This window comes from Schistocerca gregaria, chromosome 1 (genome assembly GCF_023897955.1).
Source record: "Schistocerca gregaria isolate iqSchGreg1 chromosome 1, iqSchGreg1.2, whole genome shotgun sequence".
NCBI classification, from domain to species: domain Eukaryota; kingdom Metazoa; phylum Arthropoda; class Insecta; order Orthoptera; family Acrididae; genus Schistocerca; species Schistocerca gregaria.
Genome location: NC_064920.1, coordinates 129778687 through 129801603, shown reverse-complemented (window position 1 = coordinate 129801603; position 22917 = coordinate 129778687). Strand labels below are relative to the sequence as shown.

At 40.4% G+C, this 22917-nt stretch overlaps 1 protein-coding gene across 1 annotated transcript in view; it reads right to left on the bottom strand.

The window, feature by feature from the left end:
- Window positions 1–22917, bottom strand: part of LOC126333297 (extracellular matrix organizing protein FRAS1-like) — a 393058-nt gene that overhangs the window by 3220 nt on the left and 366921 nt on the right. Inside the window, exon 19 of the mRNA XM_049996769.1 lies at window positions 13605–13772. Within this exon, the coding sequence (XP_049852726.1) occupies window positions 13605–13772 (168 nt within the window). The remainder of the gene's footprint in view (window positions 1–13604; window positions 13773–22917) is intronic.

The window sequence follows — 22917 nt, the reverse complement described above, 5'->3', positions numbered from 1 at the left end:
GGTACTCAGGCAAAGTATTAAAATCTTGTGCTGACTTGGCAGCACTGCCCTTGAGATGCCATTATAATCAGTCAATGAATCAAGGAATATTATCTGAAATACTGAATTATGCAGTTGTAACAAAATATACAAAAGTGCAGGTAAGTGACCTCTAATTATAGGCCAACCTCACTTATTTCCATGTTCTGGAACTTTTTTTTTGGGAGACTTACAACAAAATACTGAAACAACTCAAACATAAAATTCTGTAAGGGAAACTGAAATGAAAGTGCATTAAAAGTCTTCCCCTTGCATGGATGAAGTAATATCTTAACAACAAAAAACAGTGTGTCACATTAGCAAATGTTACACGGGAATAAGATAAAATTCAGAGTGGGGAAATTATTAAATATGGTGCGCCACAAAGTTCAGTGCATGGCCCATCCAATGATGATGGATTCGTCTTGGGTAAAATATTCTGGAGGTAAAATAGTCCTCCATGATGTCCAAGCGGGGAATACTCAGGAGGATGTTGTTATCAGGAGAAACAAAACGCATTCTGCAGATTGGAGCGTGTAATGTCAAACCCCTTAATCGGGCAGATAGGTTAGAAAATTTAAAAAGGGGAATGGATAGGTTAAAGTTAGATACAGTGGAAATTAGTGAAGTTCGGTGGCAGGAAGAACAAGACTTCTGGTCAGGTGAATACAGCATGATAAATACAAAATCAAATAGGGGTAATGCAGGGGTAGGTTTAATAACAAATAAAAAAAAATGAGCGTGGGTAAGCTACGAACAGCGTGGTGAACACATTGTTGTAGCCAAGACAGACATGAAGCCCACGCCTACCACAGTAGTACAAGTATATATGCCAACTAGCTGCGGCCGCGGTGGTCTAGCGGTTCTAGGCGCTCTGTCCGGAGCCGCGCGACTGCTATGGTCGCAGGTTCGAATCCTGCCTCGGGCATGGATGTGTGTGATGTCCTTAGGTTAGTTAGGTTTACGTAGTTCTAAGTTCTAGGGGAGTGATGACCATAGATGTTAAGTCCCATAGTGCTCAGAGCCATTTGCACCAACTAGCTCCGCAGATGATGAAGAGATTGAAGAAATGTATGATGACATAAAAGAAATTATTCAGATAGTGAAGGGAGAAGAAAATTTAATAGTTATGGGGAGCTGGAATTTGATAATAGGAAAAGGAAGAGAAGGAAAAGTAGTAGACAAATATGGAGTGGGGGTAAGGAATGAAAGAGGAATTTTGTACAGAGCATAACTTATTCATACTTAACATTTGGTTTAAGAATAATTAAAGAAGGTTGTATATGTGGAAGAGACCTGGAGACACTGGAAGGTTTCAGACAGATTAGAAAATGGCAAGACAGAGATTTAGGAACCAGGTTTTAAATTGTAAGATATTTCCAGGGGCAGATGTGGACTCTGACCACAGTCTATTGGTTATGAACTGTAAATTAAAACTGAAGAAACTGAAAAAAAGGCGGGAATGTAAGGATATGGGACGTGGATAAACTGAAAGAACCAAAGGTTGTAGAGAGTTTCAGAGAGAGCATTAGGGAACAATTGACAAGAATGGGGGAAAGAAATACAGTAGAAGAAGAATGGGGGGGGGGAGTAGTTCAAAAGGAGAGTAGTAAAAAGACTGTGTGTGTTGGGAGAACAGAGGGCTGCATAGTGCTGGAATGGGTACAGGGAAGGGGCTAGATGGGTGCAGACAATGACTAATGAAGGTTGAGGCCAGAAGGGTTACAGGAATGTAACCCTTCCTCCATCTCTTCCCCAACCACTGTCAAACCTCCTGCCTGCACCTACCTGCCATACCCCTCTCTTCATCTCATCCCTGCCTGCTGTCCCAGTGGCACCTTACCAACCCTAACCCTTACTCTTCTATCCCTCCCTCTCCCCTCCCCAGCCTCTTCCTTACCTCCACCCAGTTGCCTCTCCCATCATGTGCCACTGTTCGTAGTCTGGCTTCAGCTGCCAGAGAGTGTGGTTATGTGTATGTGAATTGCATTTGTGTGAGTGTGCGTGTGTGTTTCAGTTGTCTGTTTTTGACAAAGGCCTTGTAGGTCGAAAGCTTATTTTGTGACAGTCCTTTTGTTTTGCTTATCTGCCACTCAGCATCTTCACTGTATGGTGAGTAGCAACTATCATTTTCATAATTCTGTTACTTCCATCCTGGATTTTCCGATGTTTGATGATAAGCCGTATGAAACTCAAAAAGTAACCTTGTTGTGAAATGAGGGATATCTTACCCAAGATCCTTCCCACCCTCCTAAAGTGTTAAGCTGTTCTCCTTCCAATCTCCACAACATCCTAATTTATCCCTTTGCTACTTCAAATCCGATCCCTGTGGAAGACCCAGGTGCAAGACTTGCCCAGCCCCCCCCCCCCCCCCCAGCTCTTCCTATTCCTGTCTTGTCACAGGCTTGTCCCACCCTATTAAGAACTGGTACACTGGTGAAAACAGCCATGTTATATTTAGGATGAGTGGCCACTGCAAAACTGGGGCCAAGAGCATGGTATACCACCCTGTGGTACAACTTGCTGTTGAACATAACCTGATTTCAATGGCTGCTTTACAATCTAGGCCATCTGGTTCCTAACTTCCACTACCATCTTCCCCAAACTGCATAGATGGGAGTTATCCTTACAACATATTCTTCTCTCCTGAACTTATCCCAACCTCAACCTATGGCAACCTGGTGTCCCCACATCCTGTCTTATCACCGTAACAGTTGCATTCCAGTCATATGCGCATGAGGTGGGCTTGCTTTTATGAATGTGTGTGTGTTTTCTTTTCCGAAGAAGGCTTTTGGCAAAGGTTAGATGTGTAACAGTCTTTTGTATCAATCTATCCTTTTACTAATGTTGTTGATAATCAATGTTAAAAGAGAGCCCAAACAGACAAGAGAACAAAGTAAATTCATGACTCCACTCAATCTATCTCTATCAATGAAATCATTCACATACCAAAAACCTTCAAAAAATGCCCTCAGGAATTGATGATATTCCAGATGTTATCACAAAGGAATGTCTTATAAACAACTCTTGGAGAGATAATCTTGATAGAAACTTTATTATTACTTTTTGCCAAACTCACTGAATGAATCATATACAACAGATTAAAGAAATTCCTGGACAAGAACAAAATGCCCTGCAGAGTTTCCATGAATGACAAAGGACGTCTCACTATCTGTAGAGATTTACTGGTTGAATGAAGAATATATAATAAAAGAATGGAAAATCATCCATGATGGAGTAATAACAATATTATTTTCATAATACTGAACATATAATATACCAACACAAGAAAGACAATACTATTTCCACTGACCATGGATCCCAAACTTTTCCTCTGATGGAATGGTGGTATTTGATAGAATATACTATTTATTTTTGCTAACTAAGAGATAGAGGGGCTGACCAGTAGTTACCTCAGCTCAGTACAGCCGATAGAAACACAAAAAAGGCATGCCTCCATCCTTGCTACCCTCCCTGTTTTCCTTTCCCTGTCGCTTCATAACCTGGGTTGTGAGTAACTAAATCCACTTTCCCTTCTTTCCTTTCTTTCCCTTCTCTCCTCCCTGATGAAGGAACATTTATTCCGAAAGCTAGGAACTTAAATTTTCGGTTGTTGTGTTTTGTGTTTCTATAGGCTGTACTGAGCTGAGGTAAGTACTGGCCAGCCCCTCTATCTCTTTGTTAGTAATTGTTTCACATCTTTATATGAGATTTTCCATTAATTAGTTATACTATTTATTTTGAAGGTTAAAAAAATATGAAATGAGAAAAAACGTGCTGTATTTAGTGATTACTTCAATTTTGAATCATAACAACCAACACAGAAATCATAAGAGACAGCCTACATTACATGTGTTCGTCTTCTGCTGGAATATTGCTGCATGGTATGGGATCCTTACCAGGTAGAATTGACAGAGGACATTGAAAAAGTGCAAAGATGGACAGATCGTTTCATGTTATCACGCAATAGGTGTGTGTGTGTCATTGATATGATACATGAGTTGGAGTGGTAGTCACTGAAACAAAGGCGGTTTTCTTTGCAGCGAAATCTATTTAGGAAATTTCAAACACCAGCTTTCTCTTCCGAATGCAAAAATATTTTGTTGACACCCACCTACGTTGGGAGAAATGATAATCATCATATAATAAGAGAAATCAGAGCTCGAATGGAAAAATGTAGGTGTTCCTTTTTCTCACGCACCATTCAAGAGTGAAATGGTAGAGAAGTAGTATGAAAATGGTTTGATGAGCCCTCTGCCAGGCACTTAAGTGTGAATTGTAGAATAACCACATAGATGTAGATGTAGATAATAAAATTTTAAGAAAAAACATATTATTCATATTTTTTTGTGGCACACTTATTTACGTCCAGTGGAACATCAGTGTTCTACATCCATATCTACATCCATACTCTGAAAACCACTGAAGTGCGTGGTTGAGGGCATGTGTCATTGTACCAGTTATTAGGGCGTCTTCCTGTTCCATCCACACATGGGGCATGGGAAGAATAGTTGTTTCAATGAGTTTGTGTGTGCTGTAAATATTCTGATCTTATCCTCCCAATCCCTATGTGAGTGATACATATGGGATTGTAGTATATCCATAGAATAATACTATATTCATTGAATCATCTTTTAAAACCAGTTCTCGAATCTGTTAGTACACTTTTTTGGGGTAGTTTACATCTATCTTCAAGAGGCTGCCAGTTCAGTTTCTTCAGCATTTCTGTAACACTTTCCCAAGAGCCAAACAAACCTGATATCATTTGTGCTGGCCTTCTGTGTATATGTTCAATATCCCCTGTTAGCCCAACTTGGTACAGATCTGACACACTTGACCAATATTCTAGAATGGATTGCACAAGTGATTTGTAAGCAATCTCTTTTGCAGACTGATTGCACTTCCCCAGTATTCTACCTATGAAATGAAGTCTACCGCCAACTTTACACACAACTGAGCTATGTGAGCATTCCATTTCATACCCCTACAAAGTGGTGCATCCAGGTATCTGTATGAATTGACTCATTACAACTGTGACTCATTGGTATTGTAGTCATAGGATACTACTTTTTTCATTTTGTGAAGTGCTCAATTTTACTTTTCTGAACATTTAGAGTAAGTTGCCAGTCTTAGCATCAGTCTGAAATCTTATCCAAGATCTGACTGAACATTTATGCTGCAGCTTTCAGACAGTGCTTCATTATAGAGAGCTACATCACCTGAAAAAAGTCTCAGGTTATTACTAAAATTATCTACATCATCATTAATATGCTTCATGAACAGCAAGGGTCCCAGCACATGTCCCTGGGGTACACCTAAAGTTACTTCTGCATCTAATGGTGAGTCTCTGTCCAAGGTAACATGTTGTGCCCTCTCTACCAAAAAGTCCTCAATCCATTTACAAATTTATTTGACAATAAATATAACTGTGGTACTGAGTCAAATGTTTTTTTTGGACATCAAGAAATACTGCATCTACCTGACTGCTTTGATCAAAAGCTTTCAGTACCTCATGAGAGAAGTATGAGTTAGGTCTCACATGATCAATGTTTTCAGAGTCAATGCTGGTTAGCATGGAGGAGGTCATTATATTCAAGATGTGTAATTATGTTTGAGCTCAGAATACATTCTAAGATTCTACAACAAATCAATTTCAAAGCTATTGGATGATAGTTTCAATACGAGAGAAGGAAAGTTGCTACTTCACCATATAGCGGAGATGCTGAGCCACGATAGTCACAATAAAAAGATTCACACAATCATAGCTTTTGGCCATTAAGGCCTTTGTCAGCAGAAGCCACACATACACACACGCGCACACACACACTCACACAAGTGCAACTAGTACACACATCTGCAGTCTCAGAGAGCTGAAACTACACTGCAAGCAGGAGCACCAGTGCATGATGGGAGTGGCAACTGGGTGGGGGTAAGGAGGAGGCTGGTGCAGGTAGGGGGAGGTATAGTATGGTGGGAGTGGCAGACAGTGAAGTGTTGCGGTTTAGACGGAGTGTAGGAGAGAAGGTGAGGAGGGGTGAGGGGTAAGTAGCAGAAAGGAGAGAAATGATAATGATAATAATAATAATAATAATAATAATAATAATAAATAAAGGTAATTAAAAGACTGGGTGTGGTGGTGAAATGACGACTGTGTAGTGCTGGAATGGGAACAGGGAGGGGACTGGATGGGTGAGGACAGTGACTAATGAAGCTTGAGGCCAGGAGGGTTACGGGAACCTAGGATGTATTGTAGGAATAGTTCCCACCTGCTGTGCAATTCAGAAAAGCTGGTATTGATGGGAAGGATCCATATGGCACAGGCTACGAAGCAGTCATTGAGATGGGGGGGGGGGGGGGGTATCTTGTTTGACAGTGTGTTCAGCTACAGGGTGGTCCACTGGTTTTTTGGCCACAGTTTGTCGGTGGCCGTTCATGTGGACAGACAGCTTGTTGGTTGTCACGCCTACATAGAAAGCACACAGTGGTTGCAGCTTAGCTTGCAAATCACATGACTGGTTTCACAGGTGGCCCTGCCTTTGATGTGATAGGTAATGTTAGTGACTGGACTGGAGTAGGTGGTGGTAGGAGGATGTATGGGACAGGTCTTGCATCTAGGTCTATTACAGGAGTATGAGTAATGAGGTAAGAGACTGGGAGCAGGGGTTGTGTAAGGATGGATGAGTATATTGTGTAGGTTGCACTATCGTCATCTTCCTCAGATTTCATCTCTTTTTTTTCCCTCTGTGCATCTATTTCGTACATATATTAGGGTGTTTTTTTGCATAATTTTTCAGATGTAATTCTTCTTTCTTACGTATTTATTCACATTTTTGCACCACCTTGCTCCTTCCATCTGCGTCAATACAGAAAAGTTTCCTTATCCCTAGCCAGATCCCAGTCCCACATACTGTTCCTGCCTTGTTGCTTAGCTCTTGAAATCCCCCCTAATGGCCTTACCATCAAATTACCCATCTCTGGTTGCCACCCCTCCTTCCACAATGACCTCCACCTGTTCAGATTCCTCCAATCCTTAGTGCTCACCAACATAGTCATGCAAAACCATATCAACCAAGCCAAACCCAGTCCTCCTTGCAGTACCTTCTCTCCATCTGCAAAATTCTCCTGCCATATAATCCCAGATTCCTGGAACCCATAACACACATTGAAACTCTTGCCCTCCAGGAACTTAAGCAACATGCACTACGCCACCTCAAAAAGCTCTCCATCCTGCTCACTTCCTACTCCTGCCACTGTCCACCACTTCTACAAAAATTTTCAAACCTCCCCCACAACCCCTCATAGCTGACAAACCTTGTCTCGCAGACCTATTACACCTACCCCACCCTCCGAAACTCCCTCCCACTATGACACAGAACTCAAATCCTAAACAGACCTGCTACACAGTCATGAATCTTTCCTCCAGGAGCCTTAGTCCCACAGAAATATCAGTCCTTTCCAAAGGCCTCACCTTTTGCCCCACTCCCAAATTCAACCATGCAGGACTAGTTAAAGACCTTCTCTCCTTTTCCTGGTCCCTACAGTGGAAACACTTTTTCACCACCAACCCTACCAATCAGACTCGACCAAAGACCAACATCGAACCTTGCCTAACTCAGTTCAATCCTCCATCCAACTGTGATCACCCCCACTGCCTCCAAACCACACCCTGTTAACTTTCCAGAATTTCTTATCCTTGAACCTTGCCTCACCATCATTTCCCAAATCCCTCAACATGAATACTAACCTTACATGTGCAGAAAGAACCACAGTCCACCATCTAAAAACTGATCCCGATCTTATAATCCTACCTGCAGACAAAGGCTCCACCATTGTAGTTTTGAACCACAAGGATTACATGGCAGAAGAACTCCGTCAGCTGTCAGATACTTCCACCTACAAACCATGCCACAGTGATCCAATTCCAGCAATCCAGCAGGATCTCCAGTCACTACTCAAATCCTTAGGCCCATCCTAGAACCTCTCCCTAGAGTCCATCTCTCTACTTACCCCTACCACTCCCTGCACTCCCACCTACTACATGCTTTCTGAAATCCATAAACCCAACCACCCAGGACACCCCATTGTGGCCAGTTACTGTGCCCCCACTGAGAGAATCTCTGCTCTTGTAGACAACACATCCAACCTATTACCCAGAACCTATCCTCCTATATAAAAGATACCAACCATTTCCTCGACCGGCTCTCCACAGTTCCTCTCCCTTTACCACACGGTGCCCTGCTCGTCACTATTGATGCCACCTTCCTGTACACTAACATTCATAATGCCCTTTGCCTTACTGCTATTGAACACCACCTTTCCATACGCCCTATGGATTCCAAACCAACAACCTCCTTCCTAGTCTCCATGACCAACTATATCCTCACCTACAATTATTTCTCCTTTGAAGCCATTACCTACAAACAAGCCCGCGGTACAGCTATGGGCACCTGCATGGCACCATCCTATGTTAACCTATTCATGGGCCATCTAGAGGAATCCTTCCTAAAAATCCAGAATCCTAAACCCCTCATCTGGTTCAGATTCATTGATGACATCTTTGCTATCTGGATTGAATGTGATGACACCTTATTCACATTCCTCCAGAACCTCAACAACTTCTCCCCCATTTGCTTCACCTGGTCCTACTCAACCCAACAAGCCACCTTCCTAGATGTTGACCTCCGCCTCTGAGATGACTACATCAGTACCTCCACCCATATCAAAACTACTAACCACCAGCAATACCTCCACTTCGACAGCTGCCACCTGTTTCATACCAAGAAGTCCCTTCTGTACAGCCTAGCCACCCATGGTCGTCGCACCTGCAGTGACGAGCAGTCTCTCTCTAAATATACCGAGGGTCTTACGGAAGCCTTCACTGACCATAATTGTCATCCCATCCCTGTACAAAAACAAATCTCCCGTGCCTTATCTTTGCAGTCTCCCAGCACTTCCCAAAGTCCTAAAGTCCAGCCACAGAGGAGCATTCCCCTCATAACTCACTGCCATCTGGGGCTGGAGCAACTGAATTACATTCTCCGCCAGGGTTTCAATTACCTCTCGTCATGCCCTGAAATGAGAAGTGTCCTATCCACTATCCTTCCCACCCCTCCTACCGTGGTATTCCACCATCCATCGAACCTGCACAATACACTCGTCCATCCTTACACAACCCCTGCTCCCACTCCCTTACCTCATGGCTCATACCCGTGTAATAGACCTAGATGCAAGAGCTGTCTCATACATCCTCCTAATACCATCTACGCCAGTCCGGTCACTAACATTACCTATCACATCAAAGGCAGGGCTACCTGTGAAACCATTCATATTATCTACAAGCTAAGCTGCCAAACTGTGGCCAAAAAACAAGTGGACCACCCTGTAGCTGAACACGCTGCCAAACATGATACCCCTCATCTCAATGATTGCTTCACAGCCTGTGCCATATGGATCCTTCCCAACACCAGCTTTTCTGAATTGTGCAGATGGGAACTTTCCCTGCAATACCTCCTAGGTTCCCGTAACCCTCCCAGCCTCAACATTCGTTAGTCACTGTCTTCACCCATCTAGCCCCCTCCCTGTTGCCACTCCAGCACTACATGGCTGCCATCTCACTGCCACATTCAGTTTTTTAATTTCCTTTATTATTATTATTATTATTATTATTTCTCTTCTTTTCGCTACTTACCCCCTTCCTCCTCCGCACCTTCTCTCCTACCCTCCGTCTAAACTGCAACACTTCAATATCCGCCACTCCCACCATACTATCCCTCCCCCTCCCCACCCCAGCCTCCTCCTCACCCCCACCCAGTTGCCACTCCCATCATGCACTGGTGCTGCTGCTCACAGTGTAGTTTCGGCTCTCTGAGACTGCAGATGTGTGTGGTAGTTGCACTTGCGCGAGTGTGTGTGTGCGTGTGTGTATGTGTGTCTACTGCTAACAAAGGCCTTATTGGCTGAAAGCTATGATTGTGTGAATCTTTTTATTGTGACTATCATGGCTTAGCATCTCCTCTATAAGGTGAGTAGCAACTTACCTTCTCTCATATTGTTACATTCCATCCTGGATTTTTCATTGGATGAAACTTTTGTTGATCACTTCTACTACCCTTCTTGTAGATGTATGTGTCCTGTGCTTTTTCCAACTACTGGGCACAATTTTTCTGTTTGAGGGATCTACAATATTTTATATTTAGTAGAGGGCCTCTCAGTTGCACATTCAGTATAGAATTTAATAGGGATTACATCGGGCTCTGGAGTCCTGTTCAGTTTTAATGATTTCAGCTTTTCTCAGTACTACTGACAGTAATACTGATTGCACTTATCTTTTCAGTGGTATGAGGATTGAATGAGGATGATTCTCTTGTGTTTTCCTTTGTAAAGAAACATTTGAAAAAAAAGAGTTAAGCATTTCAGCTTTTGTTTTGCTACTCAGTTTCGGTTTCCATCTCATTCACTAGGAACTGGACACTAACGTTGGTGTTCCTAACAGCCTTTACATATGACCATAATTTCTTTGGGTTTTATGAAAGATCATTTGACAATATTCTGCTATGGTAATCATTGAAGACTTCATGCCTTGACCTCTTGACTGTCAAATGCATTTCATTCAGCATCTATCTATAGTCCTATGCTTTATTTTACATCTGTTATACTTTAGTCTCTGTTTCTTTAGAATTGTCTTTACAGTGACTGTATACCATGGAGGACTCAAGGAACACAGTTTGGGAAACTCTGCTATACACTCTAATGTAATAAATGTAAATTTTGTAAACTGTACAGACTATCATCATTCAAGCTGCAACAACAGCTCAGTGTTTGAGTCACTTCTACCCCAAGAAAAACATTTAAGTACATTTTCATGGTCTAAAATTACTCCACACAATATCAGTAAAGCAATTAACAAGCTTGGAAATTCTAAAACAGAGGAATGTTATGGAATGACTAACTTTGTCATAAATAGCATAGCAAATAAAATTAAAATTCCATTGCTTTATCTAGCCAAGACATATGTGGCAGGTGATATTTTCCCTGAAGCTCTTAAAATCAGTGTTACTCTCTTGATATTTAAGAAAGGAGAAAGACACCTCCTTGGTAACTGTAGACCAATGTCAATTGTTCCAATTGTATCAAAGATAATAGAAAGCTGTATACACAGACAAATATATGCTTATTTTGAAAATAACAGGTTACTGATTGCAAACCAGTTTGGCTTTAGATTAGATCTGTCAAAAGTAAAATCAGCAGGAAATCTGTTAAATATTATACATGTGGTATACTTATATTATTGAGCAAAGCCATCTACTGAGTGTCACACAATCCTAGCTTAATAAAATTAAAATTAGCTCACTATGGAATTAGAAATAAATTGTCAAGTGTATTTAGAACCTATCTGACTGGCATGCTACGCAAATATATGCAAATAATTGGACATCACACTTGTTGAATATAAAAAAAAAGAAATACCACAGGGGTTGGTTCTTGGGCCCCTTCTCTTCAATTTTTATATAAATGATTTCTCAAGTTATATACCATGTGAGAATGTGCTGTGTGCCAGTGACCTCACACTGATAACAACAGATAAAAACTTAAAAAGTGTTCAAAATTACAACAGAGAAATAATCAAGATGACTAAACACTGGTGCTAGCCAACTAGCTGCCCATTAACAAAATAAAAACAAGACAACTATATTTAAGTCTCAGAACAATGAAGTCTGAGAATTAAATGTGAAATTACGTGGGCTTGAGATTTATAAAAGACTGTTGTGTGATGGTCACAGAAATTACTTAAGCAATAAATTAGCAAGAGTATAATTTTTATTATATAAATTAAGATGAATTGTCAATAAGAATCTGCTACTATACTAAAAAGCCATAAGTGTGTCCTTTTTCCTTCAGCAGTCAGCAATCATGGCACAAATTTGGCACCCACCCTTTCCATTCCCAAATCTGCGACAATGCACTCACTGCACTGAATTGAAAGTCACTCTATCATCAATCTCAATTTATAATCCCATGATTTTTTCAAGATTTTCAGGTGTTTGGGCCAGTGAAGGTTGACCAAAATGAGGTTCATCACCAATTGACATTTCACAATTTCTGAAATGGAAAAACCATTCAAACACTTGAGTTTTCCCCATAGCATTGTCCTCATACACTCTCTTTAACATTTCAAGAGTTTCTGTTCAATTTTTTCTGAGCAAAAAGCAGAATTTCACCAGCATATACTGTTCACAAAAATCTGCCATTGCAAAAATGGCAATCACACAAAACAGTTGTGACTGTAACTTCTGCCGAAACTAGGCCTGACCTTCAGCAGTATCACTCAGCTTACTGATTCTGGAGTGTTTGCTCTATGTGCTCATAGTGGCAAAACATGGTACTACGAAAGTTGTGCCCACCAAAAAATTAGTTTCTTTTGGGTCCCCTTTGTAATCACATGATAGATACTCAAGGCTTTATCACACACAGATTAGACAAATCTTCTTTGCAGAAATAACTCACAAATTTGGGCAGCAGCCATTAAATTTCTGAATGCTAATGCTAGTGGCTATAGGAAGTCTTTGAGGTTTTCATGACATTATTGTTCCAGAAGATAATGGAAGACCCTGTGTTGCCCATATTGCCCAGGCCTACCTCTACACAGAGGCTGTCTGACTGCTGCCCTGGCCAGCTCACTTGCCAGATCTGCCACTCTTTTAATACATTTGATCGTAGGTTGCCAGGAGACAGGTATGCCACCATTCACATGCCACTTAGATTGATGAACACTGGCATAGAGTTGAAGCTGTGTTATATGACATGTCCATAGCTGACTTAGTTTGGCTCAAATCCAGATAGGAATATCAACAATGTAAGAAAATACAGATTGCTACTTACCATAAGGAAGACATGTAAAGTTGCAGACAGGCACAATTGTAAGACACTTACATAAAGCTTTTGGCCACAGCTTTCATCAGTAAAAGAGAGACACACACCATTCACACACATAAGTGAGCACACCTCACACACACACACACACACACACACACACACACACACACACACACACACACACACACACGACTTCCAACTCTAGCATCTCGGGTCGCAATGCAACTATCATGTGGGATGCAAGCAGCAATCAGACATGGCAGTGTAGTCCCAGTACACTCCATCAGACAGCATTCGTCTATCTCCTCACATGTACACTACTATCCTTACCCCTTCCCCATCCCATCCAATGTGATAGTTGCATGCCAGCCTGAGATGCTGGAGTTGGAAGTCTTGTGTGCATGAAGTGTGCTTGTTGTGTGAGTGAATAGTGTGTGTCTCTCTTTTACTGATGGAGGCTGTGGATGAAAGCTTTATGTAAGTGTCTTCTAATTGTGCCTGTCTGCAACTTGGATGTGTGTTCTTTATGATAAGCAGCAATCTGTGTTTTCCTACATTGTTGTTAGTTTGACTCAATGCACACCTGGGTTAGAGCCATTGTTGCCATGAGATGTGATGGCCCTGTGTATTAAATTTCACACCCTGAACGCCCCAAAATCAATTATAAATATTACATATTGTTCCTACCAAAAATTAGTTTGTTCTAGACATACCCCAGCAGCTGCAATAAATGTTCCTGGAGCCAACACTTCTTTTGTGTGAGGTACATTGATGGATGGTTCAAGCAAAAATGGTTTTACAGTTGAGGCATTCTCTGGCAGTCCATTATCTACACTTCTTGTATATCGTGTGGCACTTCTTGGACCAATACTGTACAGTGCCTGTAGAATTAAAAAACATGTGCATAAAGTAAATATCATTAGCTGTTTGATGCCATGAACATGTTTAGTGCCAAGAACATAATAATTTCACCCTTGATTTAGAATTTTTCCGTTTAATTTCTATTATGTTGTAAAGTTAAATTTTTAGTTAGAAGACAAAATAAAAAAATTGGCTAAGTATGAGTAGGCCTCTTGCGCTGAAGGGTTCTGCACAAACTTAATTATGTATATGGATAGATTATCAATCCTCAGAACTGAGGATCTCAATGATTTTGCCTGTTAATGATATTGATACTGACAAGATATCAGTCCCAGGAATTCCAAGACAATATGAAGATCTGTACAGTAGTTCTTGATATTAGCCCAGACATACAAACAGAAGCAAGCAAGGGACGTATGTTCATATATAGAAAGAGAGAAGATTTAAGAAAATATTTTTATTACTTACTAAAATGTGACTACAATTTACATTTTATGTTGGCATGAAGCAATACTTTCTATTATGCTTCTGACAGATCATGAACGCAATGTAAATCCCAAAGGCAAAAAGAGATTTTTTGCATGATATAATTTTTCCTTTACATGTACTGTAAAACCTTGCTTCTTGATGATTTCATGGTTCTATGTCAATGGACGTACTCAATAGGTTTTAGTGAGTGAGTTTATGCATATCAAAATACTTAGAATTTTAAATGTTTTACACCACCAAGCGACCAGAGACATTAGTATGTGATGTAAATCTGAATCCGATATGTCTACCCATGACGAAAAAAAGGATTCTTACCAGTGGACAGATAGACAGAGAGACTGACAACATTGTGATCCTGTAAGGGTCCATTCTCACCAAGGTAGAGAATCCTAAAAAATGTATTATAGGGTAAAAAATTAGACACATTATGAAACTGAGAAGGGAGAGTCCACTTAACTTGTGAGCAACTGATCTAGATAAAACGGTTGTTTTACTGGTCACCACTATGGCAGTCAAGCACAAGATAGGTGAGACCAATGTTATCATCACATTTGGCTGTGGCCAGAAAGTTGTTGCCTGATGCATAGGGCACAACACTTTACACATGCCACCATTTCATGGGTGTACTATGAGTTCTTCAGTTAGGGGAAAATCAATGCCACTGGGGTCATGTCATGGACAATGACATGTTTGTGACATGGATCACTGTTAATTACACTGCATGATAACAGTAGGTAGATGACAGTACTTCACTTGCTAGCTCAATGCTGTGTAGCAGTTGTACCATACAGAACCACCACCTCTCTGCAACATACAGAAGCCACTGCTCCACACACACATCTTTGCTCACTACATGTCACAGGGCACAGAAAATAGTATGAGCAGGGGAGTGGGATCACTGGAAGCATGAAATACAGAAAAATGTAGCTTGGGCCGACAAGTCACAGTTCACATTACTACAAACCAAGTGATGGTTCAAGTCTCTCAAAAACCACATGAGGTGGCACATTCTGCTTGCCAGCAGGACATCCTTTAGGTATTGTCATGTGGGGGATGATCACTGAGATAAAATGGGGCACCTGGTACATCAGCCACTGTCTCTCTGGTGAAGAGTACAGCAACATACCATGTGTTCATGTGCATCTGTTTGCCTATAGTACCCAGCAGGTGACCTTTATCTTCAGTGTGACAGTGAACTTCTTCATTGCTCTTTAACTGTACAGAATCATTTGAGCAACACTGCACATACATTAGAATGCATTTTTGGCCACTTAGGTCACCTAACTTGAATCTATTGAGCGCATATGGCACATCTGAATGAGATGTCTATATCTTGGATTTACTTCTGACCAGTCTTCATGGGTTTGGGTGGTAGTTAAACTGTCGTGGATCAGGAGGGCTTCCCGGTGTGTCCAGTGTCTCACAAAGTCCATGTATAACACTGCTGTCATAAATTCTGAAGGACTGAAGGGGGGTGCTGCATATTTATAGAAAGATGTCTTCAATTCATTTCCACACGTGTGTATGAACTACAGCAAAATTCAAACACAAAAAACACATTCCATACATGTTGTCGTGGAAAAATCAGTGTACTTGTAATGAGCTGTGTACGATACAATGCAGGAAGATGAGGAGGGGTCACTCTGAAGAGAGGCAATATTGTCAGCCAACTGGGAAAGAAGGATAAAAAGGAGAAGAAGAAGAAGAAGAAGAAGAAGAAGTGAGAAAGGGCCAGACTGCTTCATTCAAGACTTTTTATGGTATTTTATCTATGTGATAGGTAGCCTTCTAAATGCTAAGTGTTTTTCTCAAAACAATTTAGTGTGTGATTGGCAGGTACTTGAACAAGTTGTGGCAACTGCATGACCTCATAACTTCTTCACATCATGTTGCATCTCCTCTGGCCTGAGTGCATTCAATGATTCATTTGTGAAGAGGGTCATAAAGCTGTCATATTCTCTTCTGAGGCAAGCAGGCCCACAATTATTGTACCTGGTCTTTGATATCATGTATACTGACAGTGGGATGGAGCTGATGTTTGTGCTGGGCCCACAAGTGTTCTGTCAGGGACAGACTGGGCGACCTTGTTGACTGCAGGATTACAACGTCATGTAGACATTTCATATGTATCATGTGGGCAAGCACTGTCCTGTTGAGAAATGGCACCTTAATAAAATCACATGAGAGGTAACACATGAGGACACAGGTAGTCTGTGATATACCATTGTGTCACTAGAACTTCCTTAGTCACTACCAGCCATGACCTGCAGTCGTACTTGATGGTTCCCCACATTATGATTCTTCCTCTTATTTTCAGTGATCACAGGCCCTGTAGAACATGCACTGCATCAGTGATCTGCTTCCATCTTCTTCTGTCTCTCACAGTCTCTTTCCACCCTGCTGGGATTCCTAATGCTGCGCCATCCTTCTCTGTGTCATCTTTCCACTGTGTGTGAAGTCATCCCAATGATCTTGTTGCTTGGAGAGTGCCCTCAAATGCCTTCTTGGGAATTCTGTTTTTTCCATTCTAGCTGCATGCCCAGCCCATTGCAGTCTCCTACTTTTTAATTTCTGTATGACAGTGGGTTGCTTCATTAGCTGAAAAAATTCTTTGTTCTCTCAAACTTTCCAGATATCATTCTCCATCACAGGTCTCCAGATTGTTCTCATCACGTTTCTTCCAAAAGCATTCAGTTTTTCTCTTTCTTTCTTGGTAAATGTACAGCTTTCCTGACCATACAGTACTACTGGGCATATGGTGGTGGTATATATCTTCATCTTTGTGGGGATTAACAAAGCTTTACATTTGAATGGGCTGTTTAGAGCATACAGACATCTTGAGCCTGAGGCTATTCTCTCATTTATATCCAGTGTTATGACATTTTTACAGCAGAAGTGCAATCCAAGGTATTTAAATTCATGAAATTTTCTGAATATAGAATGGTGGTCAATTTAAAAGTGTAGATTTTGGTTTATGACTCAACCTATTTCCATATCTTCTGTTTTCTCTTATGTTATCAAAATCTCATTTTACTGGCTCTGTGCCTGAGAGATCTGTACATGTCTTTTAGCTCTTATTCTGTTTCACTGAGTAAGACTACATCATCTGTGCATGCCAGGAGTTTTACTTCACTGTGTTCAAATCTGAGACCATTGTAGAGTTGTAATTTACTCTCTAAAACCATTTTCTTCACTGCCAGATTGAACAGAACACATAAAACAGCATCTCCTTGTTCTAAGCCTGTTTTCATTAGGAAGTTGGGGAATATGGATCCTCTGAACTTCACTCCTGCCTATGAGCCATCCATGCACAGTTGTATTATCCTAATGATTTTACTGATATCCTAAATTCTCTTAGTATGTTGTAGAGGCTACTTCTGTGGATGCTATCATAGACCTGCTGGAGATTGTATGTTTTCATTAAATTCCCAGTATTTCTCAAAATTCTACCATGGAATAAACAGATTGTTAGTTGTGGAATGGTTTGATTGAGATCCAGCTGGGTATTCTTGAATAATGTTTTCTGTGTAAGGCTTAATTTGGTTAAGAATGATCATTGACAGAGCTTTGTATGTTATGTTCAGCAGACTGATTCCTGTGTAATTTACACATTTCATTTTGTTTCCTTTCTTGTGTATGGGGCAAATTATTGCAACTTTCCAGTCTTCAGTAATGTTTTAGTTTTTGAGATCATTGTGATAAGATTATAAATTACTTTGTGTAGTTTGTTTTCACCTCTTTTAACATCTCTGCTGATATCTGATCCTTGCCTGCATTGTTGTTGTTTTCAGCTTTTGAATGGTGTGTACCACTTCCTGTTCTGTAATGCTGTATTTGTCAATATTACTGCTGTTACTCTCAATCATTTCACAGTTGAAGGCTATGTGAGGGTCAGTGCAATTTAACATTTCTGAGAAATACTCTTCCCAGATTGCAGAATATCTTCCAGCTGTGTTAGTGTATTTTGATTTTTATGTTTTATGAATATGTTTTCACTTGGATAACCTGTCTTCCTGTTCTTTGCATACTGAAACTGCATCTTTGATCCTCTATTCCTGCTTTCCACTTCTATAGATTCCAAGACTCTAGTTAGATATTTCCTTTTCTCTGTTTGTAGAACTCTTGCTGTCTCTCACCTCACTGTGTTGAATGTCTCTCAGCTGTCTTCACTCTCCATATTATGCATCTGCAGCATTCTGGCTTTTTTCCTCTTTTGCACTGGTCTCTGACATTTTTTGTTGGACCATTTCTGTTTCTCCAGTTTCTCTTTCTTACCCAGTGTTTTCTCTGCTGCATCTGTTCTACTGTCTTTATTCTTTTCCAAATCTTCCCAACACTGTTTTCCTCCCCAACTTCTTGCAGTGCTGTAAACTGATTAATAGTTTCAATCATGTGTGTTTCTTTAACAGACAGTTCCTTCAGTCATTCTACATTAAATTTAGGTTCTGGCATGGATTTTGGTAATTGATTCCAAATCATCTTTATTTGCCATAACATGGTCCATCTGATTTACAGTTTTGCCATCCGGAGAGCACTATATACCTTTGTGACTTTCTTTGTGAGGGAGCATCATGGAGCAAATTCACATATTCTTTGACATTGTGAAGTTGATCATTTGTAATCCATTTTCATTTGTGGTGGAGTGCTTCTATGTTTTCCTGTTGTGGCAGTGAACATATCCTCTTTACCTATTTTTCCATTAAAATCTCCTAGATTAATTCTCACACCATGACACTAGGATTAAAACCACTGTACCTCTCCAAAACATCCAAAGGATGGGACCTCTCCCCAGATCACTGCCATACTCTTCAATGATGGCTTGCTGATGATGATTACCCAGGGCAGTGCAGAAATGCAATTCATTGCTGAATACAATGCAATGCCATTCATCAGCAGTCCAAGCTTCCTTGTCACAGCACTACTCCAAATGCAGCCTTTTGTATTGTGGTGTTTATTACCTAGTCTAGCTGCTGCTAACCTCTGATCACTGGTGCAGGGTGACATAAAATGTTGCAGGAAGTCAAGTACTTCTCATCAGATGGCAGGCACAGATGCAAAGTGATTATGATGTACATGGGGAATATAACAATCTTCCCATGTGGTGTTCAACAGAAACCTTGATGATGAATATTCCTGTCCTAACATTCCTGTGCAGTCTAATGTTAGACCACTATCACTAGAAAATTGAAGGCCCACAATGAGACTTCTTTCAAACTATGCCAGGTGCTAATGAAGCTGTCTCACATCAATATGCAGAATCTCCATGTCCTTTACCATTATCATTCAACATCTAAAGCCGTTCACACCACTTATGTGCTCTAAAAGGTCTGGTCAGAAGACTAAACATAAACAAAGCTAACACACTCTGGTGGCTATTCTGCCAATCACAGAGAATTGTAACTGATCAGTTACATACCTTGCCAATGGTGTACATTTATATGTAGTTACAGTGACATCTGACCATGCCTATTGTGTGCTTTCTTGAGATGCAATATATGTATACAACTGCTTAGCATTTTTCTGTGGCCAGTCACAGCCCTGCTTGCCACACTTGTATTAATCAATCTGAAGGCTGGTGTGTTCAAGTAGCAGAACACATGGTGTGTGCGTCTGTGACTGCCCCCATTATACTTTCAACAGCAACATATCACACTTCAGATTAATGAATACAATGGTTCCAGAATGAGATTTTCACTCTGCAGCAGAGTGTGCGCTGATATGAAACTTCCTGGCAGATTAAAACTGTGTGCCCGACCGAGACTTGAACTCGGGACCTTTGCCTTTCATGGGCAAGTGCTCTACCATCTGAGCTACCGAAGCACGACTCACACCCAGTCCTCACAACTTTACTTCTGCCAGTATCTCGTCTCCTACCTTCCAAACTTTACAGAAGCTCTCCTGTGAACCATGCAGAACTAGTACTCCTGAAAGAAAGGATATTGCGGAGACATGGCTTAGCCACAGCCTGGGGGATGTTTCCAGAATGAGATTTTCACTCTGCAGCAGAGTGTGCACTGATATGAAACGTAGGAGACGAGATACTGGCAGAAGTAAAGCTGTGAGGACCGGGTGTGAGTCGTGTTTTGGTAGCTCATATGGTAGAGCACTTGCCCGCGAAAGGCAAAGGTCCCGAATTCGAGTCTCGTTCGGGCACACAGTTTTAATCTGCCAGGAAGTTTCGAATACAATGGTAACAAGCAGGGCTGTGATTGGTCACAGATACGGTTATTATCTTATGCTTATGGTTATGTTAAGCAGGTGCTGGGACTCAGACCACAACATGAAGACAGCAGAAACACGAAATGTTAATAACATATTCTGTGGAAAGACTGCTTAATGTGTTTAAGGTTGCTTCTTTGAGGATACTACTCATTTTATAGGTGAAGCTTGTGGTGGTACATGTTGCTATTCAAGGTTCCAACATGTCCCACTTCCTTTCTATTGTGCCAATGAAAGATGTTCATGTAGAAATATTAATTTATGGTAGTGGTGGTAGAGCAAAGATTGCACATTGTGCACACATTTTTTATTGATGCACGGATATGTAATGAAAATGTAAGCACAGTACAGCCACACAGCATGACAGAAGGTGAGCGTTTTACTGGTGGGGAAGGACCTGTTTCAGTTTTGATATTGGAATTTTGTGTGCCATGGGTGCCAAATAAGATGATACGGGCTGTTGTTCTGAATAAGGAAAAAAAAAGATTGTATGGGATTACTTAATTAATTCCTTATTTACTTCCAGACTTTGGGAAACTAATGATCTGCCTGTCAATGAATTTGGTTATTAAGAGGAGAGAATTTACATGAACTACAACTGAATATGAGGTATGGGTTTACCTAACAATGGAAAACCAAGATGGAAATAATAAAAATGGCTTTACTAATTATTCATTTGCAGTGTCTTGCAAATACAATGGTCTTAGTTGTATTCATGTAATTCAGTAATATATTTGCACTTACAATATGTACTGACTACATTGGTGACTACTTTGTAACAATATATTTCATATCCATCTGAAGTTGGCCAGTGGCCCAAAATTGTAAGGAAATTAATAAAATATTTGTGGTTTGGAAAAATATATAATTACAGTATATATTTGCATAATGTTGTGCTGTTTGAGATGAAATGTTTCCCTTCTAAGATGGCATTAAGCCATTGGTTTATATGGCTTTAAGTATGTCGTTACTTTACTTACCATTACTAAATAACCCACTGTTAGATATTTGACTAAAATAATACAAGTCATAACTAGATACTGTGGGACATTTGCAACAAGAGTAAGTAATAGAAAGTGAAAGAGATATGATATGACCTGAAAGCCTACATACTCACACAGTGTGTTTCTCAGTGTCCATTCATGCATAATTTTTAGTTGACTGACTTACTTATAGTCGCAAATAGTTGTGAATGTTTGTTTTAGGTGTACTTGCTGTCTGGACTACAACCATGCCAAACTGGAGCAGATCAGAAAGTAAACATTTGTATGTCAGTTGCTTATTAATACTTGTTGATAATGACACATACAATATACCAGTCATATAAATGACTCTCTATGATCAGCAGTATTACAGTAGGTGGTTCAGTTGAAGTGACTGACAAAAGAAGAAAGTACAAAAATTTCATGGAAACACAGGAATACTGTAATATAAGCCACTTGGGAATGAAATAAATAGGATATATAGGGAAGCCAAGATGAAATGGCTGCATGAAAAATGTGAAGAAATTGAAAAAGAAATGGTCATTGGAGGTACAGGTTCACCACATAGAAAAGTCAAAAGGACCTTTAGTGAGATTGAAAACAAGGGCAACAATGGTAAGAATGCAAAGGGAATTCCCCTGTTAAGCACAAAAGAGAGAGCATGCTGGTGGAAAGAGAACACTGAAGGCCTCTATGAGGGGGAAGACTTTTCTGATGACACAATAGACGAAGGAATTGTCGTTGATATCAAAGTCATAGGAAATTCAGTGTTGGAGTCAGAATTTGGAAGATTTGAGTTCAAGTAAGGAAGAAGGGATAGATAACATTCCTTTGGAATTTGTAGAATCATTGGGAAAAGTGGAATATGATAGCAAGAGCAGATAAGTGCAAGAACTATTTCACAATGAGACTGACAACTTATGCAGTCAAGCTGCTGACAAGAATCATATACAAAGAATGGAAAAGAAAAATGAGAATATATTAGATGCCAACCAGTTTGGGTTTAGGAAAGGCAAAGGCATCAGACCAGCAGTTCTGATGATGTGCTTGACAAGGAAACCAAGACTGAAGAAAAATCAAGACAAGTTCATAGGAACTGTTGACCTAGATAAAAGCATTTGACAGTGTAAAATAGTGCAAGATGTTTGAAAATCTGAGAAAAATAGGAGTAAGCTATAGGGAATAATGGGTAATATACAATATGTACAAGAACCAAGAGGGAAAAATAAGACTGGAAGACCAAGAACAAAAGGATGTAAGACAGGGATGCAGTCTTTTACTCCTACTGATCAATCCATATATTGAAGAAACAGTGACAGAAACAAAAGAAATGTTCAGGAATGGGATTAACATTCAGGGTGAAAGGATATCAGTATTTAAGATTCACTGACGGCACTGCTATCCTCAGTGAAAGTGGAGAATAATTCAGGACCTGTTGAGTGGAATGAACAGTCTAAGGAGCACAGAATATGGA